Source organism: Xiphophorus maculatus, chromosome 2 (genome assembly GCF_002775205.1).
Source record: "Xiphophorus maculatus strain JP 163 A chromosome 2, X_maculatus-5.0-male, whole genome shotgun sequence".
NCBI lineage: Eukaryota > Metazoa > Chordata > Actinopteri > Cyprinodontiformes > Poeciliidae > Xiphophorus > Xiphophorus maculatus.
In genome coordinates this window covers 10,150,654-10,176,469 of record NC_036444.1, presented here as the reverse complement: position 1 = coordinate 10,176,469, position 25,816 = coordinate 10,150,654, and the positions used below count along the sequence as shown (strand labels likewise).

Below are 25,816 nucleotides of genomic sequence, written 5' to 3'. Positions count from 1 at the left end.
CCAAACAAATGAGTGGTTTTTTACAAGTTTATGGCTACATCTCTTTTAAAGTCAACATATGCACAGCAACACAAAGAGGCCTTTCCATATTCTTCTTTAATGTGACTGCTCTTTGTCACATATGCCAGATTTTACTTAAGTGAAACCTAAAGACACTTTTCTAAGGCTTAATGGCTTGTAAACCTACAATTATCTGTGTACTTGCAAATGTAACAGCATGCACACTCACATCCACCCTCCTTCTCTCTGATTGACAGTGGCTGAATACAACCAGGTGGAGTTGCAAAATAAAGCAGTAAGACATTTCAGTTCCAGTTGACTCAGTGGATATGCTTATGAGAAGATTTCCACACCTCCAGATAATCCCTCTTTCAGATAATGATCTTATTGGTCAGCCAAGCGACTTCCTTCCCATCATTCCTGACGGAGAAATTTTCATCCACTTCTCCATCTGGTTAGAAAGTGACAGGAAGACCATTAGGTGGAGATGGAGAAACGATTATAGAATGGTAAATATCTTGATTTTTTTATTTTCAATTATAATGATTTTACAAAAGTGTAATGATAGGGAACTCTTAAAGTAATTTAAGTCTGTGTTCAAGCTTCCGCTGTCAAATAAATACCTTCAGATTTGACTCTGGAGTTGGCACATTAACTTCAAGCTGCCCGGATCATATTCATAGCTACCATATCTGACAAAAGGTTTTTGTTGATTTAGCCAATGTGCTTATTGTCACACTTTGATATTTGGCTAAAGAAAACGTTTCTTGAAATAATAATGTTCTCTCACAGGAATCTTTGCCAACATGAGTTGCTCTGCGGTCTTTTCGTCACTGTTTTCAAACACTCCAGAGTTAGCATAGAAATATATTGGACATACATTTTTCCAAATTTGTTAAATGCAATTGCTAAATATGTGCAAATCTGAATTAGCACATTCATCTGATTCTGAAATGAGAGAGAAAAAAAACATATTTCCTCTTAAAATATATTCATTAACCAAACGGAATTTGTAAATGAGATATTGCATTTAGGGAACAGCCTGTTCACATTTATGTAAATTATACAGTCAGTGCACAATTCTTGGCATTTTTAAGCCTAGACCTATTGGCGTATCAAAGATCACACTTAAAAACACAACTGAAAACTGCTGGTAATGTTGGTGCAGAGGAATAAGCAAGGAATAAGTCAAACCTCTGTGCTATTGACCGTACAACGATTGGGTGAAGGATGTCACAGAAAGTAGAACTCACCCTCTCCTCCAATGATCTCTGCCTTGTAGTTTAGTCAAAATGTTTTGTTTTTTTATCAAATGAATGATCTAAACACAAGTATGACTTGAAGAAAAAAACTGTTGCAAATTGCAGGAATCTGCTTGATTTGTATTCAAGCAGATTATTGTCACAGTTTTCAGTTGTGTTTTTAAGTGTGATCTTTGATACGCCAATAGGTCTAGGCTTATTCACTTTGTGAATCCTGTGAAGAATCAAAACAGGTGGCAGGAACAAATAAATTTACAAACACGGAAAAGATTGAAGGCCTTCCATCACCAGTCTTTTTTTTTCTGATTGTCCTTTCAGAAACATTGATGTTTTCTGTTCAAACAGAGACCTGTAGGAATTCCAATTTATGCAATGTAACATTTAGGATTTAACAGAAATTTCTTACAGTATTACACTTGTCTGACCTTCCAGATAACTTGCTGAGATATCCTCCCCACAGGGAGATTGTTAACAGTATTTTTTTTTCCAGTTGAGAAAAGTCTTTGTGGATTTAAAATAGTTTCAAAGTGATCCTGTGCTCTACACAGATTAACAAGAAAAGCCTCTCGAAGGTGACTGCTGGATTGTGTTGATATAAAACCAAGAACCGCAGACTGAGAAGCAGCCAAAACATTTGCTTTCTCTGACAGAGGTTGGCATTTCTAAAGACCATTGTATTTGATTGCACCACCAGGTTGCCACTTATCCTCTTAATTGTAATAAAAGCATAATAGGTGTACTTCATTTTTACATTCTGTTGCAATTTTTAAGTCTTTGCCAGGCATTTATAATATGTTGCAATTAGCTAATTTCATGATTATCTAGTTTCAGACTTCATGGTGACTTGATTATTTTGTTCTGTTATACAAACTGTGCAAGTGAAAGTTGATGCAGCATCATAATACATTTCAAGTTCATACGCTGACTAGGCTCGCTAAGCATCTTTTATTTTGCTTTGTTTGAGCCATTCAGATTTGGATCTGCGTATGTGGCGAGTGGCGTCGATCAATGTCCTTCTGCATATCCTGAGTGCACTTAAACTGAGGGTCACAAAATGATGGTGAGATATCCCCTTGAGTATTTGGTAATGGAGAGTAGTTATAGCACGTTGTGCTCATCTTGTATCAGCAGAGCAACCCCAGGCCATCAAACTACCACTGAGTGATTTTACACGTGATGTTCTTTTTCTGAACTACTGTTAGTTTTATGACAAAAATAATAGGACACACACCTTCAAATATGTCTCATAAGTATACAGAATATCTCCATGAAGGTCTTGATAATTATGAAAATGTTTTTTTTCTTCTTATTCTTTCAAATGACAAGCTACTTTTGGTCAGCAGTGGTTTTGGTCAGTCTCTTTCTTATTCCTAAGTTATGAATGATGAACACTGACACTGTGCACTGAGGTAAGTGAGAATAAAGCATTATAAAGTAAAGGTTTCTGGTAAAATCAGCCCTCTCTAGTAAATAATTTGAGGATAAATTGGCTTCTTTAATTTGTGCCTGTGGTTCACCCCAGGGCGTTTGTTGGGAATGAGTGTTTCGTTGTTTTGGCTGCATACAAGGTTGTGTGTGACAACAGATGATTAAAAGCATTTCCCACTGCTCTGTAAATAAAGGATCAGTGGGAGTTTTAATTAAATAGACTGGACATGTCTCAAGATGGAGTAATTGTTGATATGAAGATTTGAAAGTAATTAAATAAGTTTTCTAAATTATTGTACAACAAATGAATAAATATGCGAGCTGTGGAAAAACAAGCAAATTATCTGAGACAAGTGGAGCGTTGATATTATTCTGGGACTTTTGTGACTCTGCCAGACTTATCCCTATCCTTTGTCGGCATATCCTTACAATGTGGTTTATTTTTCAGGGACAACATCATTAACTCAAACCAACAAATTAAAGGAAATGTTAATTTTGATTTGATAAAACAGGAGTAGAACATTTTCATAAAAATGGTGTTGAAATGAAAACTTCTCAATTTCTGATAAAAATACATAGACTGGTGGTATTTGGTTTCTTTTAGCCTATTCTTGGTGTCAGACAAGCACTATTTAAGTGATTTTTTAATTCTACAAGTCTGACAGTAATCAGGCTTGATGTCCTTAATGAAATAATACGCATACACTGCCACTCATTGCATCCCATGTTTTAAAATCAGACAAATATGTACAGTCGAAAAATACTCGGCTATTTCCACCCGTTGGTTTCTATTTACCATAAAAAACTGATCTTTTACCTTCTCAGACCAAATTGCATTTCCTCTGAAGTCTGAACTCCCTGTAGTGAACTAAGAGACACATTTAAAAAGCCAATCTACCAGATAATTGCAGAAGCAACTGATTTCAAACAGGTTTGTTTTGTTGCTTAATGACACTGCCCCCCTCCCACAATGCATTATATTTGTGTTACTGAGAGCAATAATGTCAAGTTTCACTGCATCCCTCAACAAAGCCAGCCTTTTACATACTCAGTGAATACTCAACGGAATTTGCTAAACTATTCAAACTTGATGACCAAAAAACAAAGGCCTAACAGCCTACTTCAAAAGCTGAATGGAAATGACAAATGAGGCAGCTGTGCAAAAATTTGTATTAGAAAGGGATTTTTACTTCCAGTCTGTGAAGTTTTATGGGGACATTTCCAAAGAAATGTGGGATTTATTATTAAACACATTGGAAGATTGTTCATAAGAAAATACTCTTTACAGTAGGGAATGTTCTATTAACTGAATCAAAATTTTGCTTGGAAAAAGCTTCTTTTCTCTAAAAAATGACACAGCAAGACCACTTATGTGGTCATCTGCTAAAGGCTACAAGTCTTTTATTTTATCTAAATACCTTATTTGGTTCAGATATATAAACCCTTCAACTTTAAGGAGTTGTACCCTCCTTTTACTACGGCCATTGCATCTTTCTGAACTGTTTGGTTCAGAAAGACCAAACAGTCAAAGATATTTCTTGTGGGAAAGAAAAGACTTTGAAATATCCAAGTAACATCCAAGTGACCTTACCAGAGGTCCATGGACCTCTGGTAGAGTGGCCGCTTTTCATTGGCTGATGCCCATTCTACGTGGTCACGTGCGCGGCCGTCTCACAAACACACGCTTCCCGTTAGCTAAGTACAACATAAAGGCAGAACTGATGCATCTTCTACACCTTGAAGCCTGTCTGCTACACAGTCTTACGTTAGCTAAACAGATCAATATGCAATGTCTACTGTATCTGACAAACACTAAAGATTTTTATTTTAGCAGAAAAGGCTTTGGACTAAACTGTTACTCCTGTTAGCCACTCTAGCACCAAGTACAGCTAGTCAATCAATAATCGAGAAATAAATATCAGGCCTGGAAACTGGATATCGTAACGGACTGAATGTTACGTTTTGAACGTAATCTTTGCTCGTCTTGCGGGGCGCAGGCGGTTGCCACGGTAACAGGTGTGCTTAAACTACAAAGAGAGAGAGAGAGAGTAAAAAGGTAGGAGTGGTTTTGAGTTGATCACCTGTGTGGGTTATTTTACCTTTGTTTACCTTTGCTGTGGCGCATTACAGCCGCCGTAGTTTCTAAACGTTGGACTAATTACCTCGTCTGTTTGTGAGTTGACGTCATTGACAACAAACATCAAATAGAACAAATATATTTCATAAAATTTTAACAAACGAATGGCTTCTACCACAATAATTATGTGACATTAAATTACTTATATCCCAGCTTCAGAAGACTTGCCTTTACCTTTACAGAGCTCTTTGGTTCCTCCTATCAGTCTGTAGGACGTCATCAAACCAAATTTCAGATCTACCATAACTGACTGACACCTGCTGGCCTCAGGTTTGCAACCAGCTTGTGACTGAGAAACCAGTAACCTCCTCCCAGATTATTACATGAACTTATTAGTTCCTCTGTCCATTGTAGTAGCTGATATATTGTGAAAATCCGGTAGAAATTATGCACTAATCAGTCATGTTTACATAAAAACAACGCGCTGCGAGGCTTTGTTTGTGAGACTTGAGTCGTGGGTCGGTTGTGGGCGGAGCTTGGTAAGGTCCATTCATTTTAAACCCCTTTGTCCGTCCCGGAAATCTGTTCGACGTTCATTCCGCTGCCGTAAAGAGTTGTGGTGAAACAACCGTGTTTAGTTCCGCAGGTGTTGTAAATCAGCTGAGCTTTAGCAAAATGAAACACACGGTGAAAGTTTTACATTTCTAAGTATTCGGTCTTTTTAAAGCGGCAACAAATGTGAGGACCTAGTGCTGACAATATACTAAAGTCAAGAAAGGAACTGAACTATACCGGCATCAACAAGAAGCTCATGACAGCGGGTGCACGAAGAGGAAACTTCGCAGTTGAGCAGAACAGCCTGTCCTGATGTGTTAATAATCATGGACGCCGTTGTGAAATTCACAAGCCAAAGCCAAGGGAGAGACCGTATATTCAGGTGCGCTTTTCCTTTATAAAGTTGGCCAGGCGTATTTCTGAAAATAATAAATAATAATAGTAAATTTGCCGAATTGGTGATATTGCTTAAGTAATAAATTTGATAACTTTTCCTGTGTTGTTTTTGCTTTCAGAGCTACACAGTATGCCTGTGCACTGTCAATATATTTACTACGAAACAAGCCTGATAGAAAGGACCTGGTGGCCAGACTTAAAAGTTTGGAAAATAATCTAAGTGCTGGACGAAAATGTGAGTATAATCGTAAAAAAGCAATAAAACATTTTATTGATTAAAATATTTTAATGCATTTCATTATCAGTAGACAACTTTCAACGTTTATTAATTAATTTAATTTATGAAAAAAAAAAAATCCTTGTCTATAGTGTCCCTTTTGCATGTGTCACTCCTGTCCTTGTGACAAACAGTAATTAGTGTTTTGCTCAAAGTTTTACATATTTGGAAATGTTAAACTTAAGACATTTTCATAATTATGAGTTAATGAACATTGTGAAAAATCAAGCGTTCTTCCTTTGTGCTTTCTGGGATTTTAAGTACTTAATATGAGCTGTTTGACTTCTGGGATTTATAGCCTGGTAAAATACTTATAAAAAATACAAGAGGTGAACTGAGATTTTTAAGACTTTAATGTATAATGTCCCAGTTCCTTCATGAATGTGTGCAAAAGACAAGAGACAGGTTTGACTTGGAAATGCCTGGAAGCGAGGTCAGGCGATAAAGATATAGCATTTCCTATTTCTGTTCTTGTGGAGCCTTACTAAGTCCAAAGCTGGGCCTCAAAGGGGTACTATTGATGCACCGCTTAATTATCGCTTCTGCATCTTAGCTGCCACCGCAAGTCTCTGCTGCTTTGGCAGCTTGACTTACTAACTCACAGACACTATTTTCTCATAATTTCTTAGCAAAACATTTTGGTGGGACATTCATTTGGAGCAAGGTCCCTAAGAGATTCTGAAAGCAGGAAAGCTTTGCTTCAAAAGTGCTGTAGAGTAGACGTGAAGATACTGCATGAATGTCGACCTTGACCTTTGTGCTACAGAGTTGCTAACATGCTAAACTTATGTAGTTTATGTAGCTGTATAGTAACCTGTTGGATGCTTGTTGACTGCTTATAGCAGAATGTTCACTTCATGTTTCTCTTGAACTCATTCCTGCTTTCATTTCTGCCTCCTTTGTCAGTGCTCAGGCTAGGAAATGCAGCCAATTCCATTGTGGCTGCTAAACAAACCATGCAACTCTCTGACCGAGTACTGGGCCTGTGCCTCACAGTGGCCAACATCAACCGGGCCCTCTACTTTATCTGTGATAATGTAGTGTGGGCCAGAAATGTGGGCCTCATCCGCAGCATCGACAAGGAACGCTGGAGCATAAATGCCTCTCGCTACTACCTCTTTTCATTAGTGATGAATCTGACCCGAGACCTATATGTAATTCTCCAGTTGATGCAACAGAAAGGGAGAGATAACCGCCTCAAAAGCCAGCATCTCAGTGACTGTCCTGAAGTAGCGGAAGCCGTTATTCCTGAGCTGGATGCCCTTATTTTCCTGCTTCTGGAGACTCTGAGATCAGAACCGACTGTTGCCTTGGACACTGTGAAGAACATCTGCGATCTCTTCATTCCTTTAGATAGGCTGGGCATTTACAAGTCAAGTGCAGGAGTTGTTGGATTTTGTGGGCTGATATCTTCACTGATTGGCATTATAACCCTCGCACGACCCACTTTGAGGATCAAACCCTGATAAGGAGGGTGGAGTTTGACCAAAGGTTAAAACAGACTAGCAATAACAGGCAAGATTATATATTCCAATGATAATTGTGTTGAGTGGTTTTGCAGCAGAATCTGAATTTACTTTAAGGCTTTCTGGCAATAATATAATTAGAGATGCATCAATCAAGAATTTCATGTCTGATAGCAATTTTTAATTTTTTTCTGTAGTCTAACCTTCCAATTGATATTTTTTGTTCATCAAAGAAGGTAAATTAAGGAACTGCAGGTTAATTATTTAACATATCAAATCATTTCCCTAACCTGTGTGTGATTTTAATATTCTAGTAGGAAGTACAAAGTACCTTCTACTGGTTGATTGCTTACAGATTAAAATTTTGTGAATGCTTATTTGTGATGCATTTAATGACCAGTAAAAAAATTCAGGTTTGACCGATAGTCAAGGGACAATTCTGTTTTTCTGACTGACTAACTGGTGCATCTCTAAATATAACTAACAGCAACCTGCTGCAGGAAGTACTTTCTAAACAACCTTAATATCAAAGACTTGACTTTGTTGCATTTCTGTAAACACTACCAGCAGTTTCACAACTGATAGACTCCCAAGTAATATGAAACAAAAATTGTTTATATTGCAGGGTTTTTTGTCTGCTTTCAAAGATGTTTAATATTTTTATTTGTGGAATTGTTTGATGATTACATCTGACCTTTTTACTATTTCATACTTTTGAAATATATTGGGTTTTGTACATCACCTAACTATGCAAGATGTTTTGTCCAGACCAGGAAACAATTTGTACCCGCATTGGTGAATTGTGATTAACAATTGGTAGGTAGTGAGAAAAAGGGATTCTGTGACTCAAAAAAGTAAGATTAACAGAATGTTACTCAGTTATTTGATTTGATCAGAGGTCATAAGCTTTTTTTCCTCAACGATCAACCACCAGAGATCAGTAATAGAGTTGCAGAAAATTTTGAATTATGTAAACTTTTTAAAATTCAAGGAAAAGGGATGACGATATAATTTATCTCCATATTTGATCAAGAATGTTTACCTTCTTAGAGGTAAACACTTGGATAATAGTGCATTATTGTCCAAGTGTCGACTAGAAAAGTTTGTTTGCCGGTGTGAAAGGGAGGACGGTTGAGATGAAATAAGTGGCTACATAATGGAAGTACAAATTGAGGGTTAGTGTTCAGGCCACTGCCACTGCTGTGCTTATTGTTTTGTGATAAAATGCTGCTAATTTGATATGACTGAAGAGTTAGTGGCTTCTCTGTCAAATGACGGGAAACATTTAGATTTTAATGTGCTACTGAAATAATCTGCTGGACTTCAACTATAAGTACTGTTGATGAGGTTAACTCAAAGAAAAGTGATACAGGATTAAGAGGAAAAACTTTGCATGGCCGTTTTATTTGTTCAAGAAGAGTTTGAGCTGCAAATACTTGGAAATCTGTTGTTTGCAACTAAATGTATTGGAATTTGCTCCATGCAACATGTTTGTCTTTCAGAAGTAGTTACACTGCCCTCTTTAAGACAAATGACAACTTGTACAATTGAAGAGCTTTTTATTTTCTGTTTCACTCAGACAACAATACATTTTTTTGTAAAAGATTATTCTCAAGAGATGTTATATTCATCCAGATATTGCAAAAATACAGTATATTCCATTGTCTCTTTCACAATGGTTTAGTTTGGCTGTGCAAAGAACGAATAAGCAATGCACAAAATAGTCCCTCAAAAATGTACAGTCATTAAAAGCAATAAATACATTTGCTCCAAGCAAATAAAATGCAATAATATATAGTTGACAAAAGGTTTTATTTCACATTTCCACTGGTGTGTTATTGTTTCCTGTACCAGTAATCTATTAAATCACACCTCAATGGAAAAATGTGGAAATAGTTTGCCAAGTTGGAAGATGAAATTAAACTGAAACTTAGACAGTTGCTTCAAAGCACTTTTAAACAGACGTGGCTTTGAGTTGATATCCTAATAGGTCTTCAATCCTATAAGACCAAGTCTCTATTACTGGAAAACTTTGATCTAATTTATTAAATATGCCTGTATGTGCATTTAAAGAGGCATCTTTTGAGATTATGCAAAAATAGAACAAAGCACTTTTAAAAAGTGGCAACAGTGTCAAGCTAAAGATTTGTAATTACCGCTGGCAGTTTTTCTTTTCCCTCATTGGACAATAACTGTGTGATGAATCTACCTGCTCTCTGAGTGAAAAGGCACCTTCAGTAGTTAGCTCCTGCAACAGATAAATAAGAAAAAGGTACGTAGGATTTTTTTTTCACAAATGGTACACATGTCACAGGTTATCAGTTTTTTTCCCTCGTGTAATATTACTTGTACTATGTTAGAGGTACATATTTGTAAGCTTCTGAAAGAAAATGGTTTTAAAATGTATTGCTTTCAGCAAACTATGGTTTGAAGAGTCTCATTATTGCTCTAACCATGTTCAAATTTCAACTTTTTAGTAGAACACTGCAAAATCCCAATAAATTTTGGATATGCACTTAAGTTGTGCTTATGCATTTTTTTATATACTTGTTTATTTTTTTATGATTTTTAGTATTTGAAGCTGGTTTATACTTTATGGGATTACAGTTTTTCCTCCAGTCGTCAGTGCCAATACTTTTTTTAATTTTATTTCATATGTGCTCAAACAGAATAACTATTGTTACTCAAATCCTTCAAACGTATCAGAGTACCGCATTTAAAAATGTCTATTTGATTGCAGAAAAAAACAAAAAAAAACATTTGGCCACTAAACTTTTGGCAATAGAGCTGCTGCACAAAGAAATCATCAGAAGCAAATTACATAGATTCCTGCAGGTATTCAATGTTTTTGAATCTCTGACAGAACTGGATGGTAGTAGAAACTCCTGTACAGTTTGTGATTATCGCACAGACAAGAAGACAACAAATGATGGGAAAAAAAAAATTAAGACATAAGTACATGGCACAGACAGAAATAAAACAGACAACTTCAGCACATTTTACCAGTAACCAAAATTACAATTGGACTAAAAGCCATTTATAGAAATGATCTGAGAACACTGATTTTTGCAGGATAAACCAGGAGCATTTTGGAAAATGGGCAACTAGGAAAGTTGGAAATGTCTGACATACAGTGCATGTCAAGGCAAGTGTTAACTTCATTCATCCATTATAAGTCACTTTTAAGACAATAGATGTGAGTACTGCTACTATGATGCAAATGCTTAGAGAAAACTACAAATATTCAAATTTCTACACCAGAACCAGAGATTGTTCCGGTAAAATTAAAAGCACAGGTTGTGACCGATCAGATGCACATTGATATATATCAGAGTGTCTAAAATCTTGATGTGGATCCCTTTTGTGTTCTCACTACTCCTTATAACAAACTTAAACCAAGCAATTTGGGCATAAAAAAACCCCACAGGACCAATCGCTTGCGACTCCTTAAATTACACACTTTAGTCACATTTCTCTGAATAACTCCTCAATGTAACGCTCATAGAAGGTAGCAATGCATTGTTTTTAGCCAAACCTTCTATTAAACTTAATTCAGGGCCTTAACAGCAGTAAAATTACACAATAAAATGATCATCCATCTACAGTGTGAACAGCATTATTTCTATGGAAGTAAAGCTATGGTCAGAAGACTTGAGAGATGAGTATGTTGATCATTTCATATTAAAAGGCAATTCATGGCACTGTAGGCTACATTTGTGAAACTGACTCTAAAAGTGCACAGTACTATGTGAAATCCAGCAAATATACAGTGGAACTATTATTGTGGAACCAATGTGATTTTCATCAACATAGTTTTAATCTGCTTTTTGACATGAACCATGAGTTACACCATATGTTCGTATCCACCCAAGTGACCCACACATACAAAGAAATGAATTATGCAAGTCCCTGAATAAGTTATGTGAAATGGAATGACATTGAAAATATCACTTGAAGAAAATTAAGTTAATAAATGCATGAAAAGCAGAGAAAAATACTGGTCTTTCAGTGGAAATTAATATCACTAACAGCATAGTCCTGACATTGGCTGCTAAAATGTAGGCCATAATCTAGAAGCAGAAAGAACATTTAACCATAAGCCAACCATACCCAGGTGCTCTTTTTAAGATTACTAAGAATAAGTCAACAATCAGAATAATTGTCCAAGGGCCATAAAGTAGTCAATGAGCATTAGAGACACCTGCAACTAGCAGGAACCGTTTTCCATGAAAACGGTAAGTAATACACATATCTGCCATGACTTCTGTAAGAATTACTACACAAAACTCCACTGCTGAAAAAAGCACATTTAAGACCTTTTAAACTTGCAGCAGTACATTTGGACGGACCAAACACAACACAAGGAGAATTCAGGGGAGATGAGACCAAAGCTTCACTCTTTGAATGTCATTAGACACACCATGTTTGGAGGAGAAATTGCACTGGAATCACCTTAAAAACAACAAACAGTGAAGTTCCAAGGTGATAAAATCATTATGTGGGACATTTTTTTGTATACTGAGATTACCAGACTTCATATAACAAGTGCTATTCTGCTTTATTACATATAATTTAAGGATTTATTTGTGCTCCATTCTTTGTATGTGTGGGTTACTTGGGTCATTACTGACCTCCAGGCGAATTTCATGGCAAAAGCGTCCTCAGTGACTAAGACAAATTTGACGTTTTCAATAATTCCCCACTGTGAGTATTTTTTGGCATTTCGGAGAAATGAGACAGAACATTAGCAGGCATAAAATTCATTTTGATTGTAGTTCATAGACACACGTTTCAACCCTTGTCTCTGCAGCGACTCCATATATCCTTCTTTAGTGATCAATATTAGATCAGGTCTCAGTTCTGCAGGTTTTTGGATGAATGACAAATTTTAATCAAGCTAAGTTCTACAAATGATTAATTTGCCATTTTTAATCTAATTTAAAAAGCCTTAGAGTGCACTTATAACTAGCACGATGTAATTGCTGCCAGCATGTTTCTTATTATTGTACTAAATTAATCATTCATAATCCTAAATATATTTTCTATCTTCAAATCCACAAACAGTTTTTGTATTTAAATATAAACACTTCAGTGGAATTTTTTTTATACCCCTAAGTTTGATTGTACCATCACTTAATTACTTACAAGTCGACACTTTAAAGTTTCAACCAGTTTAAAAATATAATTACAAATTATGTAGTTAGGTAAGGAGGATCACATCTGTTGGCTTCTCCTTTTTACTTGTCGTGTTTTACAGCAGAACTGAAACCAGCTCTTCCAGCCATAAATAGAGCTGAAAAAACAGAGCTTTAAAGGGTAACATATGATCACGAGTAGGCGGTCCAGGCCCACTTTTGACAGAGCACCTTACACCCTCCATTCCATTGACACTGTGGAGGAAATTAAAGTGTCTCAGCATCCCTGGGACCTGGCTGGGCAGTCTTTAGGTCCACCTTGCTTCTTTTGGTCCACTTTTGTTGCAACCCGGTGTGGGTAGTGTGCAGTCACTAGGAAACTAATCCCTGTGTTCGGTCATATTCTGCGATCAGGCCTTTGATATGCGACAGTTTTTTGTGGAGGTACTCGCACCGTTTCTTTTCTTCCCGGTATCCAGGAAACTTCTACAAAAAACAGAAAGGGAAAAGAGTCTGTATTAAACTTTTATTGATGGATGTTTCCCATTAAATGTGCAAAAAAGTTCTTAATCATTGTAATAACTTTTGTTTTCAGTTTTTGTTAAATTTGCCCAGGCAAGTATGACAAACATGGCATTCATCAAAGTCAGGACGTTGCAAAAGAAGTGATTTTAAAAATATCTTACTTTCTTATATTTTCGATATTTTTGTAGTATTTGGTCCTCCATGAGCTGAAAAAATACAAAAAGAGTGTTACTGCCCTGTACATGATGCACTTTCTCTTTGGTATTTTACAAAATGAAGCAGTTTCAGCAGGCTCCCACTACAAAAAGTACCTTATATTCCTGTGTTCCCGGTGTGAGAGTGTTGATCTTTGAGCCCAACTGAACAAACATCTCCGTGATGGCCCCAATTCTGTCATGAAGAGCTCTATATTCATCGTACTCGGCACAAAAGTCATCGTGGTACTGTTGCCGCTGCTCCAGTGTTGTTACAGTGCTGTATTTTCTGAAAAGCAAAAGGAAACACGTCAATCTCTGGAAACCGAGTATGTACCGAATCCATCCACTAGATGGCTCTGCAAGAATTAGATTAGAGAATGGTGTGCTGAGCAGATGTATAAATGTAGGACATAAGATATTTTGTTTTGTGAGTTATTCTCAGTGAAGCTTTGTGAGACCTTATTTATATAATGTTCCTCTGTTTATGTGAATGGGTTGAAGCAGAACCGTATTGTTAAGGAAAACTTTGGTTTTTCCTTCAAGCAGTAGGTTAAAACAGAAATTCAAAACTATGCTGTAAAACGTTGCTTCAACAACTAATGTAAAGAAAGTTGGCTATGTTTTACTCATTAAAAAAATTTTAATATAAAAAATGTTTAAAACCTTACATGAAATAGTCAGGCAGTTCTTCAGTTGCGGCTCGGTTAACAGGTGTTTTGTCTCGTTCGTGGTCTGTAGCTGTTTAAAATACACATTCAGGAGAAAGATTAATTTCAGTATATTGATGGAAATCTGGCAACAAGTCTGTCATATCAAGATAAATTATTTAATGGTGTCTCTGATAACCGATCCAATCCAAGACGAGCAGTTACGTCAACAAAGCAAAGCAGGAGGTAAATCTGCCTGCTGACTAGCTCGGCCATAGGTCACCCAGCTGTTACACAGTCAATCATCAACAGACAACAGAGTAACTGTTCTTACTGCTGTCTTAGATCAAATTCTATAAAATGCTCCTCTTTTAATTCTACAAAAAAAAAAAACTTATGACTCAATCTTGGAAAGTTTATTATTTCTTTAAACGGCCTTCTTGCACAACCTCGTCCTTATCTTACCAGCAAAACAGAATAAATTATGACCTGATAAAACTTTGGCATTCACCTTTAACATTTTCTTGGTTCTGCTTCAGGTCTGGACTAGTCTCAATCCAGTCTGGCTTTAAGCGATCTCGCTCCTTGTCTTTGTGTTTCTTGGACCTTTTCTTTTTGTGCTGGCCATTGGCGAGCTGCTGTGCAGTGCATATAGAGGTGCCATTGTGTCGAGGCTTGGGACTGGGTAAAGTGGGAGCCGGTTCCGTCTTGTCTAGTTTGGAAATAGCACACGGCATGCTGAGCTTGTGTGGCGAATACAAACCAACTGGGTTTCCCTGAGGATGATTATTGGTTATGTCAAACTCTGTTTTTGTCGCCGCACAAGCGTTTCCGTGACTGGAGGAGTTACGAGCCCCATTGGTGCCACAGTCTGCATGAGAGGGCGACTGCAGGGGGAGACAATGTTCCGACAGCCTTTGTTTTTTGGGGGTTTGGATGTTGGGAGCGTCCAAAACCAGTGACCGTTTCTAGAACAAAAGAGAAAGAAAACAAATTAAATATTACTAGAAAATTTTGAAGAGGGTTTTTATAGTATTGTGGATAGTGTTGAATTCACTTTAGGGAACGAACCTACCATTCAAAAATAGCAACAGTAAGCTTAGAAAAAATACTGAATACAGAAAAACTATGAGAAAAGTTCACGTCAAATAAGCAGAGGTAAATTTACTTTAGTTGATTGACTTTGATGTCTGTATGTCCAAGACAATAATATCTGAGGCATATTGGTTGTTTAGTTTTTAATCACCATTCCCTAAGTGACCAATATTATTCTTTTTTTAGATTGTTTTGATATTCCAATTAGAAACCTATTTATTAAGCAGTTTTTAGGACATAAATTCATACATTGCTGTAAAAATTATATGCAAATAAGTGAATATGACTAAACAAAAGCAGGTTTTAAGCATTTGAATTACTTCTGGAGTTTTTGTTTTGTTTTTAAAACTTTATCATTGTTGAGACACAAAAAATTTAAATCAAAGCAAACAGAGAGGAGATGAAAACACTGTCACCTTTTATCTTTGGTCCTGCAATGGATGCAAAGTTTTATAGATTTAAAATGTATACTTCTCTTTGTCCATGTTGAGTTTTATTAGGTTAGAATTAGGGTCTTAAACCTGATTAAGACCCTAATTTCTGCTATAATTTAGCAGGATTTGCATACGTTGTCGTTTTAAACAAAGTAAAGATACATCAATCTATTCCACAGCAATAAAGCCAAAGAACAGGTTCATTTGTGAATGATTTCTAAGCTAACACCAATTATCTATAAAGACTAGTTGTGTATTCAGACATTTCCATAAAACAGAACATAACATCACTTATCTATCCATTTCCTGGTTCTGTTAAATAACTAACCATGTAATTTTACTTCCCACTGCATGATTCCAGTAAGAGCTATTTGAGTTATTTTTGTTAATGCATTTTGTTTGTACATTGACTTAAGAGGGTAATGCCTCATTTTTAGTCAGAAAAAAATTAGGAAATAAAAACAAGACAAATCTTGCAACATGAATATTTACCACTGAGAGATTTTTGGCAGGACTGAGCCGTGAGGGAGAATCCCCAAGACTTTTGTGCAATGAATGGTTGGACTGGGGACTCCTTGATTGGTTATTGTGCAGTGGCTGAAGTTTCCTGTGAAGACATTTAGAACACAGTACCTTTACTTAGACTAACTAAGGTAAATGGCCCATAAAGCCAAACAGGAAGAACACATTATTGCAGATTTTTGTGCAATGGGATGAGCAATTACAGCTAGGAAAAGATAGAGGTGGAAGTCTTTCCACAGACAAAATAATTACAGAAGTTATGCAACTGTGTTTTTGTAAAATAACACACAGGAGCTGTCCACAGAAACTAAAAAGACTCGTATGAGAAACAATAGCTGCATATTTAACCTCTTTATGGCCAAAGCCTTTTTTTCTGGTAATCTGTTTCGTACAGCTCCTTCCTTGAACAGATGCCATTACCAAAGGTCACTTGCTGCAGTGAATTCTTGCCCTCTCATTAATAGTGACAGTAATAGTGGAGTTCCTAGCCACTAAGTAGCAATAAGCAACAGTTCTTAGAACGCTGTGAAGTAGTAGTCAGATAAACTGACTACAGAGAAGATGCTCCAAGTTTTTTCAAATCACAGCTTTATTGTTTTTGGCAAAATATTTGAATGGATACAACTGAAAAGCTTTTACACCCAGCAGGAGTGCTGCAAGATTCTAGTGGGAGTTGTGCTTTTTCCAAAATGGCACTGGAGCACATGGCTTCCATGTTTTCTGGCAGGCACTTAAAGATCACTCCTCAACTGCTTAGCCTCGCAAGTCTTGCCACTTGGCAGCAGAGTGCATGAAAAATTTTCCATTGCTTTGATGTCTCGATTAAAAGATTCTTCTGAGCAAAGGCGTTGTCATTTAGAAGCAGCATTTAAAAAAAAATAAAAAATCAAAGCAGACTGACACCAATAGTGCTAGGCACAATAACTCAACAAGCGATGACCATATTAGACTGTTTAAAGTGTTAGACAAGTTTTAAAGTGCATTAAAAGTAAAGCCATATTTGCTGTTGAACCCTCACACCTTTATACTAAGCTAAACAGTTGGCAGTTTGTGTAATAAAGTAAATAAAGTATAAAACTTATCCTCTCACAAACATTAAGGATGAACGTGAAAATATTTACAATTACACTGTAGGTAACAATGAATAATAATAAAAATATTTAAATATTTTCTCGTCTTTTGCTAAATTTTCATATTTGGCCTAAATGAATTCCCACCTGATGAGAAGCCTGTGGATAAGTTGCTTTTCCTCTTCCAGATATCCAGGCCAGTCTCTTTGGACAAGTTTGTAAAGTTCATCCTTTAGAGAGTAGCTGCTATCCTTAGGATTCAGCTTACCAACCTGGAAAACCAACATTCCCGTCATAGGACAGAAAGTAGTATAACAGAAAACAAGTCTAGCTGTACTTGTAACCTCTGACACAGCACTGTTGCACTATTTTTATCACTTGTATACAAACCCCACTAATACGAACATACCCAAAGCAACCAACAGTTTCTCCGATTACTTGGATCCCAGCCTGTGTCATCCCAACCCTTCTCCTGTCAGAAACAGTATCTTCTCATCCAAAGATAATTAAAGCACAGCCCTAATTACAGTTACCACTGCCTGCACAGTTTTCAATTGATGATTGCGTTGGGACACTCACAATGTGAACACGGGAAATATGCCTGAAATAGACCTAATGGTATTGGATTATTTTTATTTGCACAATTGATGACCAGGCATGGGTAGATTTATACAATTCTTATATATAATGTTTAATTTTTCAGTGTTATACCAGATCCCAAAGGCAGTTAAATTTACTCATTGTCTAAGATACATTTTTTAAAATTATTTCTAATTGCAACATATTATTCCACCAGTCTCCTACCTCCTCTAGTACAGAGGTCAGATCAGCCTTGTCCTTTGGGCTGGCCCTCTCCCTCTCTAGCCATAGGAGCATATCAGGCTTCTTGTAGGGCTTTAGGGCCAGGAGATGAATGATGCGATCCCTTAAGGGCCGATGTGCCACCGGGCTGGGGAGCAGGGGCCTCTTGTTGCTGGGGGAGTGCTTGTTACTGCTGTCGGAGCTGGAGACCAGGCCCTGCTTCCTTTGCACCTTCACACACTTACCTATTAATAAAGTAGACAAAGAGTTTTAAAGAGATCAATTTAATTAGAGGTAGTGGGTATTACACCAATAATCTCAAGTTGTTTAATTCAGATAAATACTTCGCTCAACTAAAGAGGAACATGCTTTCAACTCATCTGATAACAGGACTCAGGCAGTTGAAGTATCCTGAGAAAACAAGGCTGTCGTATCATTCACAATCCTGTCCTAAGGGTAGATATACAAATCATGCCCCAATTTTCTAAGTCAAGCCCACACATGACAGGCAGACAATACGTTTTTGTAATTTTATCTCTTCTGTTTTAATGGATTATGCATGTGCAACAGATAAGACTGAATTTACATGCCAGTCTGAAAAAGTAGTTTACATGCGTTAATACACAGAGCTCAATGCCGAGCTCATGCATTTTCTTTTTGTATGTGAGTAGAGGCTGCACCAGTGTAATGATGAGATAGTAGAATTGGCTTCTCCTAAGTAAACAAGTGGGGGTGGGGAAAATAAAGCAATTAACTCAGAGAAGGTTTTCTTCATGTTACAGGACTAATTCAACTGGATCCAGGTCACTTCTTGTGGATGTCTGCCGACTGTAATCTCATTACAATGCTAAGCCATACATTGGTTTGAAGGTTATTAAAGGTAAAAGACTAACACTGTGTGCCAACAGAGAGAGCTTGGTTGATACTTGACTTTGTTATTTACATATCCTGCAGGTGTTATTGTCTCAAACAATTGGAAATATACACGGTCGTGCAAAAGCATTTGTGCTCCTGGACCTTAATTTTTTTTTACATTATAACTGAAAATTGCCTTGCCTACTAAGTCAGCTAATTAAATTAATAAAAAGCATCCACTACTTAATTTAAATTCAGTGTAAAGTACAGCTGTTCTGTGATGGTTTGTTATAAACCTTGGTGAACAAACAGCGTCATGAAGACCAATACCACAAAAGAAACATGTACATTTCTTTTTTTAAAATTATGTGCTACTTCATGTTGGTCAATCACATAAAATCCCTATAAATGACATTAAAGTTCTTGGTTATAATGCAAGAAATGCTCAAACACTCCAGGATATATGAATACTTTTGCAAGGTGCTGCTTAGAATTGAAGATTTCTAAAAGACAGTATGGTTAACACTTACCTTAGACCAAGTAATGGACCTATTCAGCTCTGACTAAAACAACCTGCAGTGCAACATTTCATACAAGCAGCAACCAGAGACGTCCCTTCAGAGTTTAAACTAGAACTGCTCGAGGGACATATTTGTGTCATAATTGTTTGTGCTGCTTTGAAACTTTACCATACTGCAGAAGTGTTTCTGAGAACTAGCCAAACAATAAGCTTAGCATCTGTTAGCCATGTGGGAATATTACTGGGGAGAGCTTTCAATGTTTTTTTGTTTTTTTTTAAACTTGTTTTAGCACCAGGTGCTTACACTGTCTTCAACTTAGTTGCCAGGTCTTCTTTTCCAAGCATTAAAATCACACACTATTATCTAAATGGTTTACTTTTTTTCTTCTTCTTTTTTTACTGCAGCATATAATTGTGACTTAGTGTACAGGCATTTTCTTCTGAGAAGTATAGCATTACTGTACCATAAAAAGACAGAATGTGACCACAAAACAACTGTGCACTCTTCCCTGCCATGTGGCTCATACTGAGAGCCATAACCCATTTACATGAATCTCCCGATGTGCAGGAGAAGACATGTTTGAGTAAAATGGGAAACCATATTCCTGCATGATTCTCAGTAGGAATTTTTGAAATTTGCCCCATCATTTATCAAGTAAATTCAGCTACTAGAAATATACAGTATGTACACATGACATAATGCAACAGCTAGACACAGATTTTTTCAACACCTTTAAATGTTAAACAAAAACAACTAACTTTCAATGAGTGCAATTACATATTTTAAGCCTTTATTATTGTGAGGCCTCCATCATTTCAGCAAATTTTGTTTTTATCAACAAATTTGAGTTGGAAATTGGTAAAATGCCAGAATAAATTGGACTGGCTAGATTTCAGACACATATCTAGCCAGATTTTTCATGCAAATTATTCATTTGCATAAATAATTTGTAAACAACCCTTTTAGAGCAAGTATGAGATATCTGTCACTTAAAATGAATATTGTTGGCAAGCGAAATTGCTGACAAGGAATGATTTAGAAGCAGTAATATGTTTCAAGTTATCTGTATTAACCAAAATACGTTTTAAAATGATAGTTCTAAATATCTGATGCCAGGTCTTTTAAATAGAATGACAAATAATCATTCAATACAAACATGGTAACATTATAAATCTTCATAAAATTACATTCACATAAACTTACTATGATAGTCTTGAGATTTTTAGTCATCTTTAGACCATAAAAGTCAGTCATTAGAGAGATTCTGAATTTGTACTAAATGAAGGCCTTAGACAGTTATCTTCTGCTGGTGAGATATTACCTGCTTAATACAGTTTAATATAGCCTCACTTCAAAATATAACAATTCTGAACTACCCCTTTGGTGCTAGAACATGTAAGAGAACTTTGAAACTCTTAACTCCAAAACTTACTTGGTCCTGGCTTGATCTCAATCGCTGTGCGGCTCCAGATGTCCTTCTCCACCTGTGACATGCGCTCGCGTGTGGTCTGGTAAGAGTCGTCTGTGGCACAAACAGTGATCTTGTCTTGAATGCTCCCCTGACTTTCCAAGTGATCCCTGCCCTCCCTGTACATAGAAAAAAAAAGAAAGTTGAGTCCTGCATTACATTTGTCTAAAGCAGCAAAAGAAATTCTGTGCTCATATATTTGGTAGTGTTTTAGTTTTACAATTAAATCCAATGACAAAATTCTTGGACTGCTTGAGTGCACACTAACTTCTTGTGAAACACAAGTTCTATAAACCACATGAAGCAAATTGACCTCTTCTGACCTCTAAAGCAAGGGGTTCTAATTTCTGGAAGCTAAAAACTCTGGTGCTGATGTAATTTCTGAAGAAGTCCATTGACTCTGTGAAGCCACAAATGCTGCTTCTCTGTTGTCAATGGTCACACCTTTGAGGTCCGATGTGGCTTGACAGCCCTTAGGTTATTATTAAAGCTGAATGTGGCTGAACGGCAGGCGTTTTGTCCATTGTTGTGAGGTTGAAGAGAGAGGCCAGTGTTTGGTCAAGCCCCACGGTTGCAGCCTGACACCACATTTACTTTAAATTCCATTTGTGGTCGACAGCGGAAAAAGTTCTGTGTGCTGCTCACCCTGAGATAAACTGGTGAATGCAGTCAAAGCTGGACTGAGGCTTGTCTTTGCTGTCACTGGAAAGGTAAAATGAGAAGACTCTGAATCCATCTGGAGATTCAGTGGTCGGTGCTGGGATCTTTATGTACTGCCAAAGATAAAAACAAAAGAAATATGAGTGTGAAACTGTTAGGAACATTTTTAAAAGCTAGAATATATTTTCAGTCCCCTGAAAAACTATTTAAATTCCATGAACTTTGTAATGCTTCATTGCAAATGACAGTGTGATTTTTTTATTTTATTTTATTTTTGTTTGTGATTTTATGTGACAGATGTACACAAAGCAATGTTTCATTAAGGAGTCAAAAAAAATCAAAATATAGTTTTAACATTTCTGTTTTGCCCATCCTTTTACCTAATATAGCTCAAGTTTAGCATGGAAGAAGAGAGGATGTTTGAATAGAAATGTTCAACATCTGGACTTTAACTAGGCCATTCGAATACGTGTATGTGCTTTAATTTAAACCATTCCACTTTTATCTTGATTAGTTTTACATTTATTTGTAAAATCAGTTAAAAAGCATTTATTATTTTCCTTTAACTTTATACATTTTCATTGTAGTAGCCTATCACATAAAATGCAAATATTATTCATAAACCTTTGTGTCGGAAATGTGACTCAATGTAATGGTATATGCATAATTTTTCAATGTACTACATATTAGACGAAAGACTAATCATTACACTAGCTGTGCAAATTGTAACACTGAGGTAATATTTAACCTTTAGCAGTTTTCTGTGTTCACTGACAGGATTGCATTTATCTGCTGCCATTGCTATTTTGAGCAGCGCATTATGTAATAGGATTATTTTACTTCTCCTAGACACAGCCTGAACAAATTCAGTGTAATTTTCCAAATGCTGTAAAGACCAAAACAACAAAAAATCTTTTTTTTTTTTAACTACTCAGGACAGTCCCTGATTTGTTATGCTGCTCCATCCAATAAATGTGACCTAAATAATCCGCCAGGCTGGCCAGTCATTAGGGCTGTAAGGCGCCTCCCAGGTCAAAGAAGACGACCTGTAGCCAGTCATAAGGAGATCCAGTATGATAGACACAACATAACATAGAACAAAAGTGACAACTCTTTGATCAGGTTCTAGCGTCTTGTGTAAGAGTCTGTCCACTGCTTCTTCTCAGCAAACAAGCCAATGGCGTAAAGTCTACCTCCATTAGAAATCTGTTACATAAAATGACCCAAAAACCCATTTCCACTAAAAGGATAGTTGAACATAGAAAGTCATTAACCTACAGGTAACGTCCTTTAAAACCTTGTCGGGTAGTTACTTCCCTCTGCATTGCCTGAAGCCGTATCTCAGTTTGTCAGTTTGAAAATGGGCAGTTTGCAACTTCTGTCAATAAAATGTCCTAGATTCAGGTATTGCTTTTTTTTTTTTTAAGTCTTCCATTCTATTTATGGAAAAACTTCAACTAAACCCTGAATTTGTTTCATTGAAACTGCTTCTTTAGCCACACCCCATAAGTGATTGATTACCAGTCTTGTGGCTGACAGCACACTGCTCCCAGCAGATGTGACAGGCAGGACTTTAGCTGTCACAAATGCCCAGTCATGCAGCAAACCCATAAGCATTTTTTTCTTTGCAACATGAAGCCAACGAACAGCATGTCTCCTCGACACCCCTCCTCCTTCTCGTCTAAAACCCAAAGCATGCCATTCACCCTACCCCCATCCGCCTCTAGCTTCCCCTCATGTGCACAAGTCCACCCGAGTCAATACAACACGCAAAGCGGCCCGCCAGGCCGAGGACACTTGAGACACAGCTGACCATTAATTTTGACCCATTTATGTCTGGCTGTTAACAGGATGCGGTTAAACACAATGCACTAACTAGGAACGATTGGCCAAAACAAGCAAAAAATATGAGCAGGGACAACAGGGGAGTCAAGCCTCCTGGATCTTTCATGTAAAGAGCCACAAATAAAGAGTTTCCTGATAACACAGGTTCAACAGTGCAACGCTTCTTTTTTTATTTGATAAATGCAAGATTTAATCTGAACAAAAGGTCTCTGATAAGATGAAATGTTTAGCATTGTAATAAAGCCACCATGTCCCCTCTTTCAGTTGATGGCAGCAGTATGAGTTCCCCTGCAGCCATGTATTAGATCTGCCTGTCACCCCGATCCATGCCACCGTACACACTTCACATTCTAATTCTAATCAATGTCACTTGGGTCAGACTGTTCAGAGGTCACCCCCACTTTATTCACAGCTTCCTTCCCAAGCTTCATAACCATATGTCATTTAACCCATTAGTTCCCAGCAGTTCCCGACGCCCACAAGTAGAACTGTTCCGGCTAATCACGGGATCACAAGCGCATCCCGAAAGTGCTATGAATCCACAGTGAGGCCAGTCAGAGAAGCCTCTGTTCCTATGAACCATAAGACATGCAGTAATTGCTTGATCTATTGGATTGTAGCCAGATAGCTTAGTACAATGTCTTAAAATAATAAAAAAAAAAAACTTGGCCATGTTTGGAACAAACATAGCAAAGTGTATTTCTACTCCCCTATACTACTACAGGTCCATCTCTTTTGAATTTAATTTAATTGCTAGAGTTGTTTTAAGACACCAAAGATTCCTAATGAAACTTAGTTCAACATTCCCTTGAGGACTTCTATCTTAGTCAACAAACTGGAGTCATCTGTCTATTGCAAGTAAGGGACTGACTGCTGACGGCACCACAGAATACCACGTCTAAAATCTAAACAAACTGTTTAGATTTTCTCCTGTCATTTCTTTCATTGCCATTGGAAACCAAAGGTTTTCCAAATACTTACTGATTAGATAAGAGGTTTGGTTGCCATCAGTTATTACTATTCCTCCTGATTTACTTTGCATCTTGTGATGAGTAATATGATTTCACTAATAACTGATGGTGTTGAGATAAGTTCAGTTTTGTGGTATTGGTTTTATATGCACATTTTATTTTAGTGAAAGTCCCTTCACATATTCACAAATGTGATGTACTGTGTTCTCTCTTGTCTCTGTTTATATTACAATAAAAATAACAATAAATCTGACAGATAATACATAATAATCAATGTTTCATTACTTCAGCAACATCAAGGAATAACTACTGCTTCTCTTTTTCAAATAAAAGGGATAATATCCAATTAATTTTTGTTTATGTTTATATTTTTATGCCACTGAGCAGCAAAACCTTATTTCTATTCAAAGTTCATATAGTCATCATACGGCATTAGTCTATATTTTAAGAATCCTATACTGACCATGCCTAATCTTTGTTGCACAAAATAATGGTTTCTTCAAAGAAAGACAGCAACAGAAGTATTCAAAGTAAATTTTGACCCTTTTAGTGAAACTTGAATGGTCTTTGATTGATTCCACTAGATATTACCGTAATTAAAGAAGCTGTGGGGAAGTGTGAAGGGTGATCAATAGAATTGATTCTTACAAGACAACAAAATGGTCTATAAGAGGAGATACATTTATGTCTTAAAGTTAACAGAAAACAATTTTTCTAGAAGTTATATCGGTGTCATAATTTAAGTGGCTTTCTTTGACTGTCATTAGATAACATATCTATGATTATAATGCTCTGCAGGATAGTATACTTTTAACAAGTAAAGTGAACTCTGCAAAAACTGCTGTGGTATCACCAACCTCAAAAATTACAACGATGATCTCAGTGGAATATACTCATCATCAAAGCCAAGGTATCTCCCCACCCATCCATTAACGCTGACTATTGATTATGTTTGATGAAAACATGCTTGTTTTCCTGTGAGTCAAGTAGAAGGTGAAGATTTGCATAAAGACACAGTCATGGGCATTTCCATGTGGAACTTTGGCCAGATTCCCCCAAGGCTGTCAGATTCCCCCAAGGCTGTCAGTTTGTGTGTTGTGTTTTAGTTTTTCAGCAGGGCAAGCCTCATAGTGTCCAGGTCAGATGCAGGGGTGAGGTCAAACATCTAGCTTATGGCAAAGGCTAAATGTCAACACAGAGGCCGGTGTCAGTCAGACTCTGTGGAAAAGCCACATCCAGTCATCAATGAATAAATCAGCGCATAAAAAACTGGTCAAAAACAAAGCACACACAACATTTTTATCAAGTTAACAAAGCTTCACATGCAGCTAATAAGTTGCTGCTAAAAGCTGAAAGAGAAATGGAACTCTAACACTCCCAGGTCAAGAACTAGGGAAACGTGTGCTTACATGCCATGGAAAGGAGCTCTGGTTACACAGTTCTACATAACTGCATGTGATTCTTTTAGTACATTGTCAACACATTGGGTTTTATTCAAGCTGTTGGGTGCTGTACTGCATTCACATTAAAAACAAGACAATCTGGTACCCTAAAACTGCAATAATTACCAATATATTATTTTGCTTTAGATTTTATAAATAAACACATC

General features: G+C 36.8%; 2 protein-coding genes across 2 annotated transcripts in view; one reads left to right on the top strand and one right to left on the bottom strand.

Moving 5' to 3' along the window:
• The first annotated feature begins 5,394 nt into the window (after nt 1-5,394).
• Nucleotides 5,395-12,215, top strand: pex11a (peroxisomal biogenesis factor 11 alpha). The gene is made up of 3 exons (XM_005798214.2): nt 5,395-5,704; nt 5,838-5,953; nt 6,902-12,215. The coding sequence occupies exons 1-3, from the start codon at nt 5,649-5,651 to the stop codon at nt 7,459-7,461; spliced, it is 732 nt and encodes a 243-aa protein (XP_005798271.1). The 5' UTR covers nt 5,395-5,648; the 3' UTR covers nt 7,462-12,215.
• Nucleotides 9,007-25,816, bottom strand: part of LOC102217502 (RNA polymerase II elongation factor ELL-like) — a 29,247-nt gene continuing 12,437 nt past the window's right edge. Inside the window, exons 3-12 of the mRNA XM_014468486.2 lie at nt 21,377-21,504; nt 20,696-20,850; nt 17,891-18,132; nt 17,234-17,358; nt 15,987-16,101; nt 14,477-14,933; nt 13,987-14,056; nt 13,433-13,604; nt 13,283-13,327; nt 9,007-13,082 (exon numbers count right to left, since the gene is read on the bottom strand). Coding sequence (XP_014323972.1) covers nt 12,969-13,082; nt 13,283-13,327; nt 13,433-13,604; nt 13,987-14,056; nt 14,477-14,933; nt 15,987-16,101; nt 17,234-17,358; nt 17,891-18,132; nt 20,696-20,850; nt 21,377-21,504 — 1,623 coding nt within the window. The 3' untranslated portion in view covers nt 9,007-12,968. The remainder of the gene's footprint in view (nt 13,083-13,282; nt 13,328-13,432; nt 13,605-13,986; nt 14,057-14,476; nt 14,934-15,986; nt 16,102-17,233; nt 17,359-17,890; nt 18,133-20,695; nt 20,851-21,376; nt 21,505-25,816) is intronic.

What these genes read in the sequence shown, in the direction of transcription:
- pex11a (XM_005798214.2), top strand. Translation starts at nt 5,649, where the DNA reads ATGGACGCCGTTGTGAAATTCACAAGCCAAAGCCAAGGGAGAGACCGT. An exon ending in GGGAGAGACCGTATATTCAG is followed by an intron (nt 5,705 to 5,837) that starts GTGCGCTTTTCC and finishes TTTTGCTTTCAG; the next exon opens with AGCTACACAGTATGCCTGTG. An exon ending in TCTAAGTGCTGGACGAAAAT is followed by an intron (nt 5,954 to 6,901) that starts GTGAGTATAATC and finishes CTCCTTTGTCAG; the next exon opens with TGCTCAGGCTAGGAAATGCA.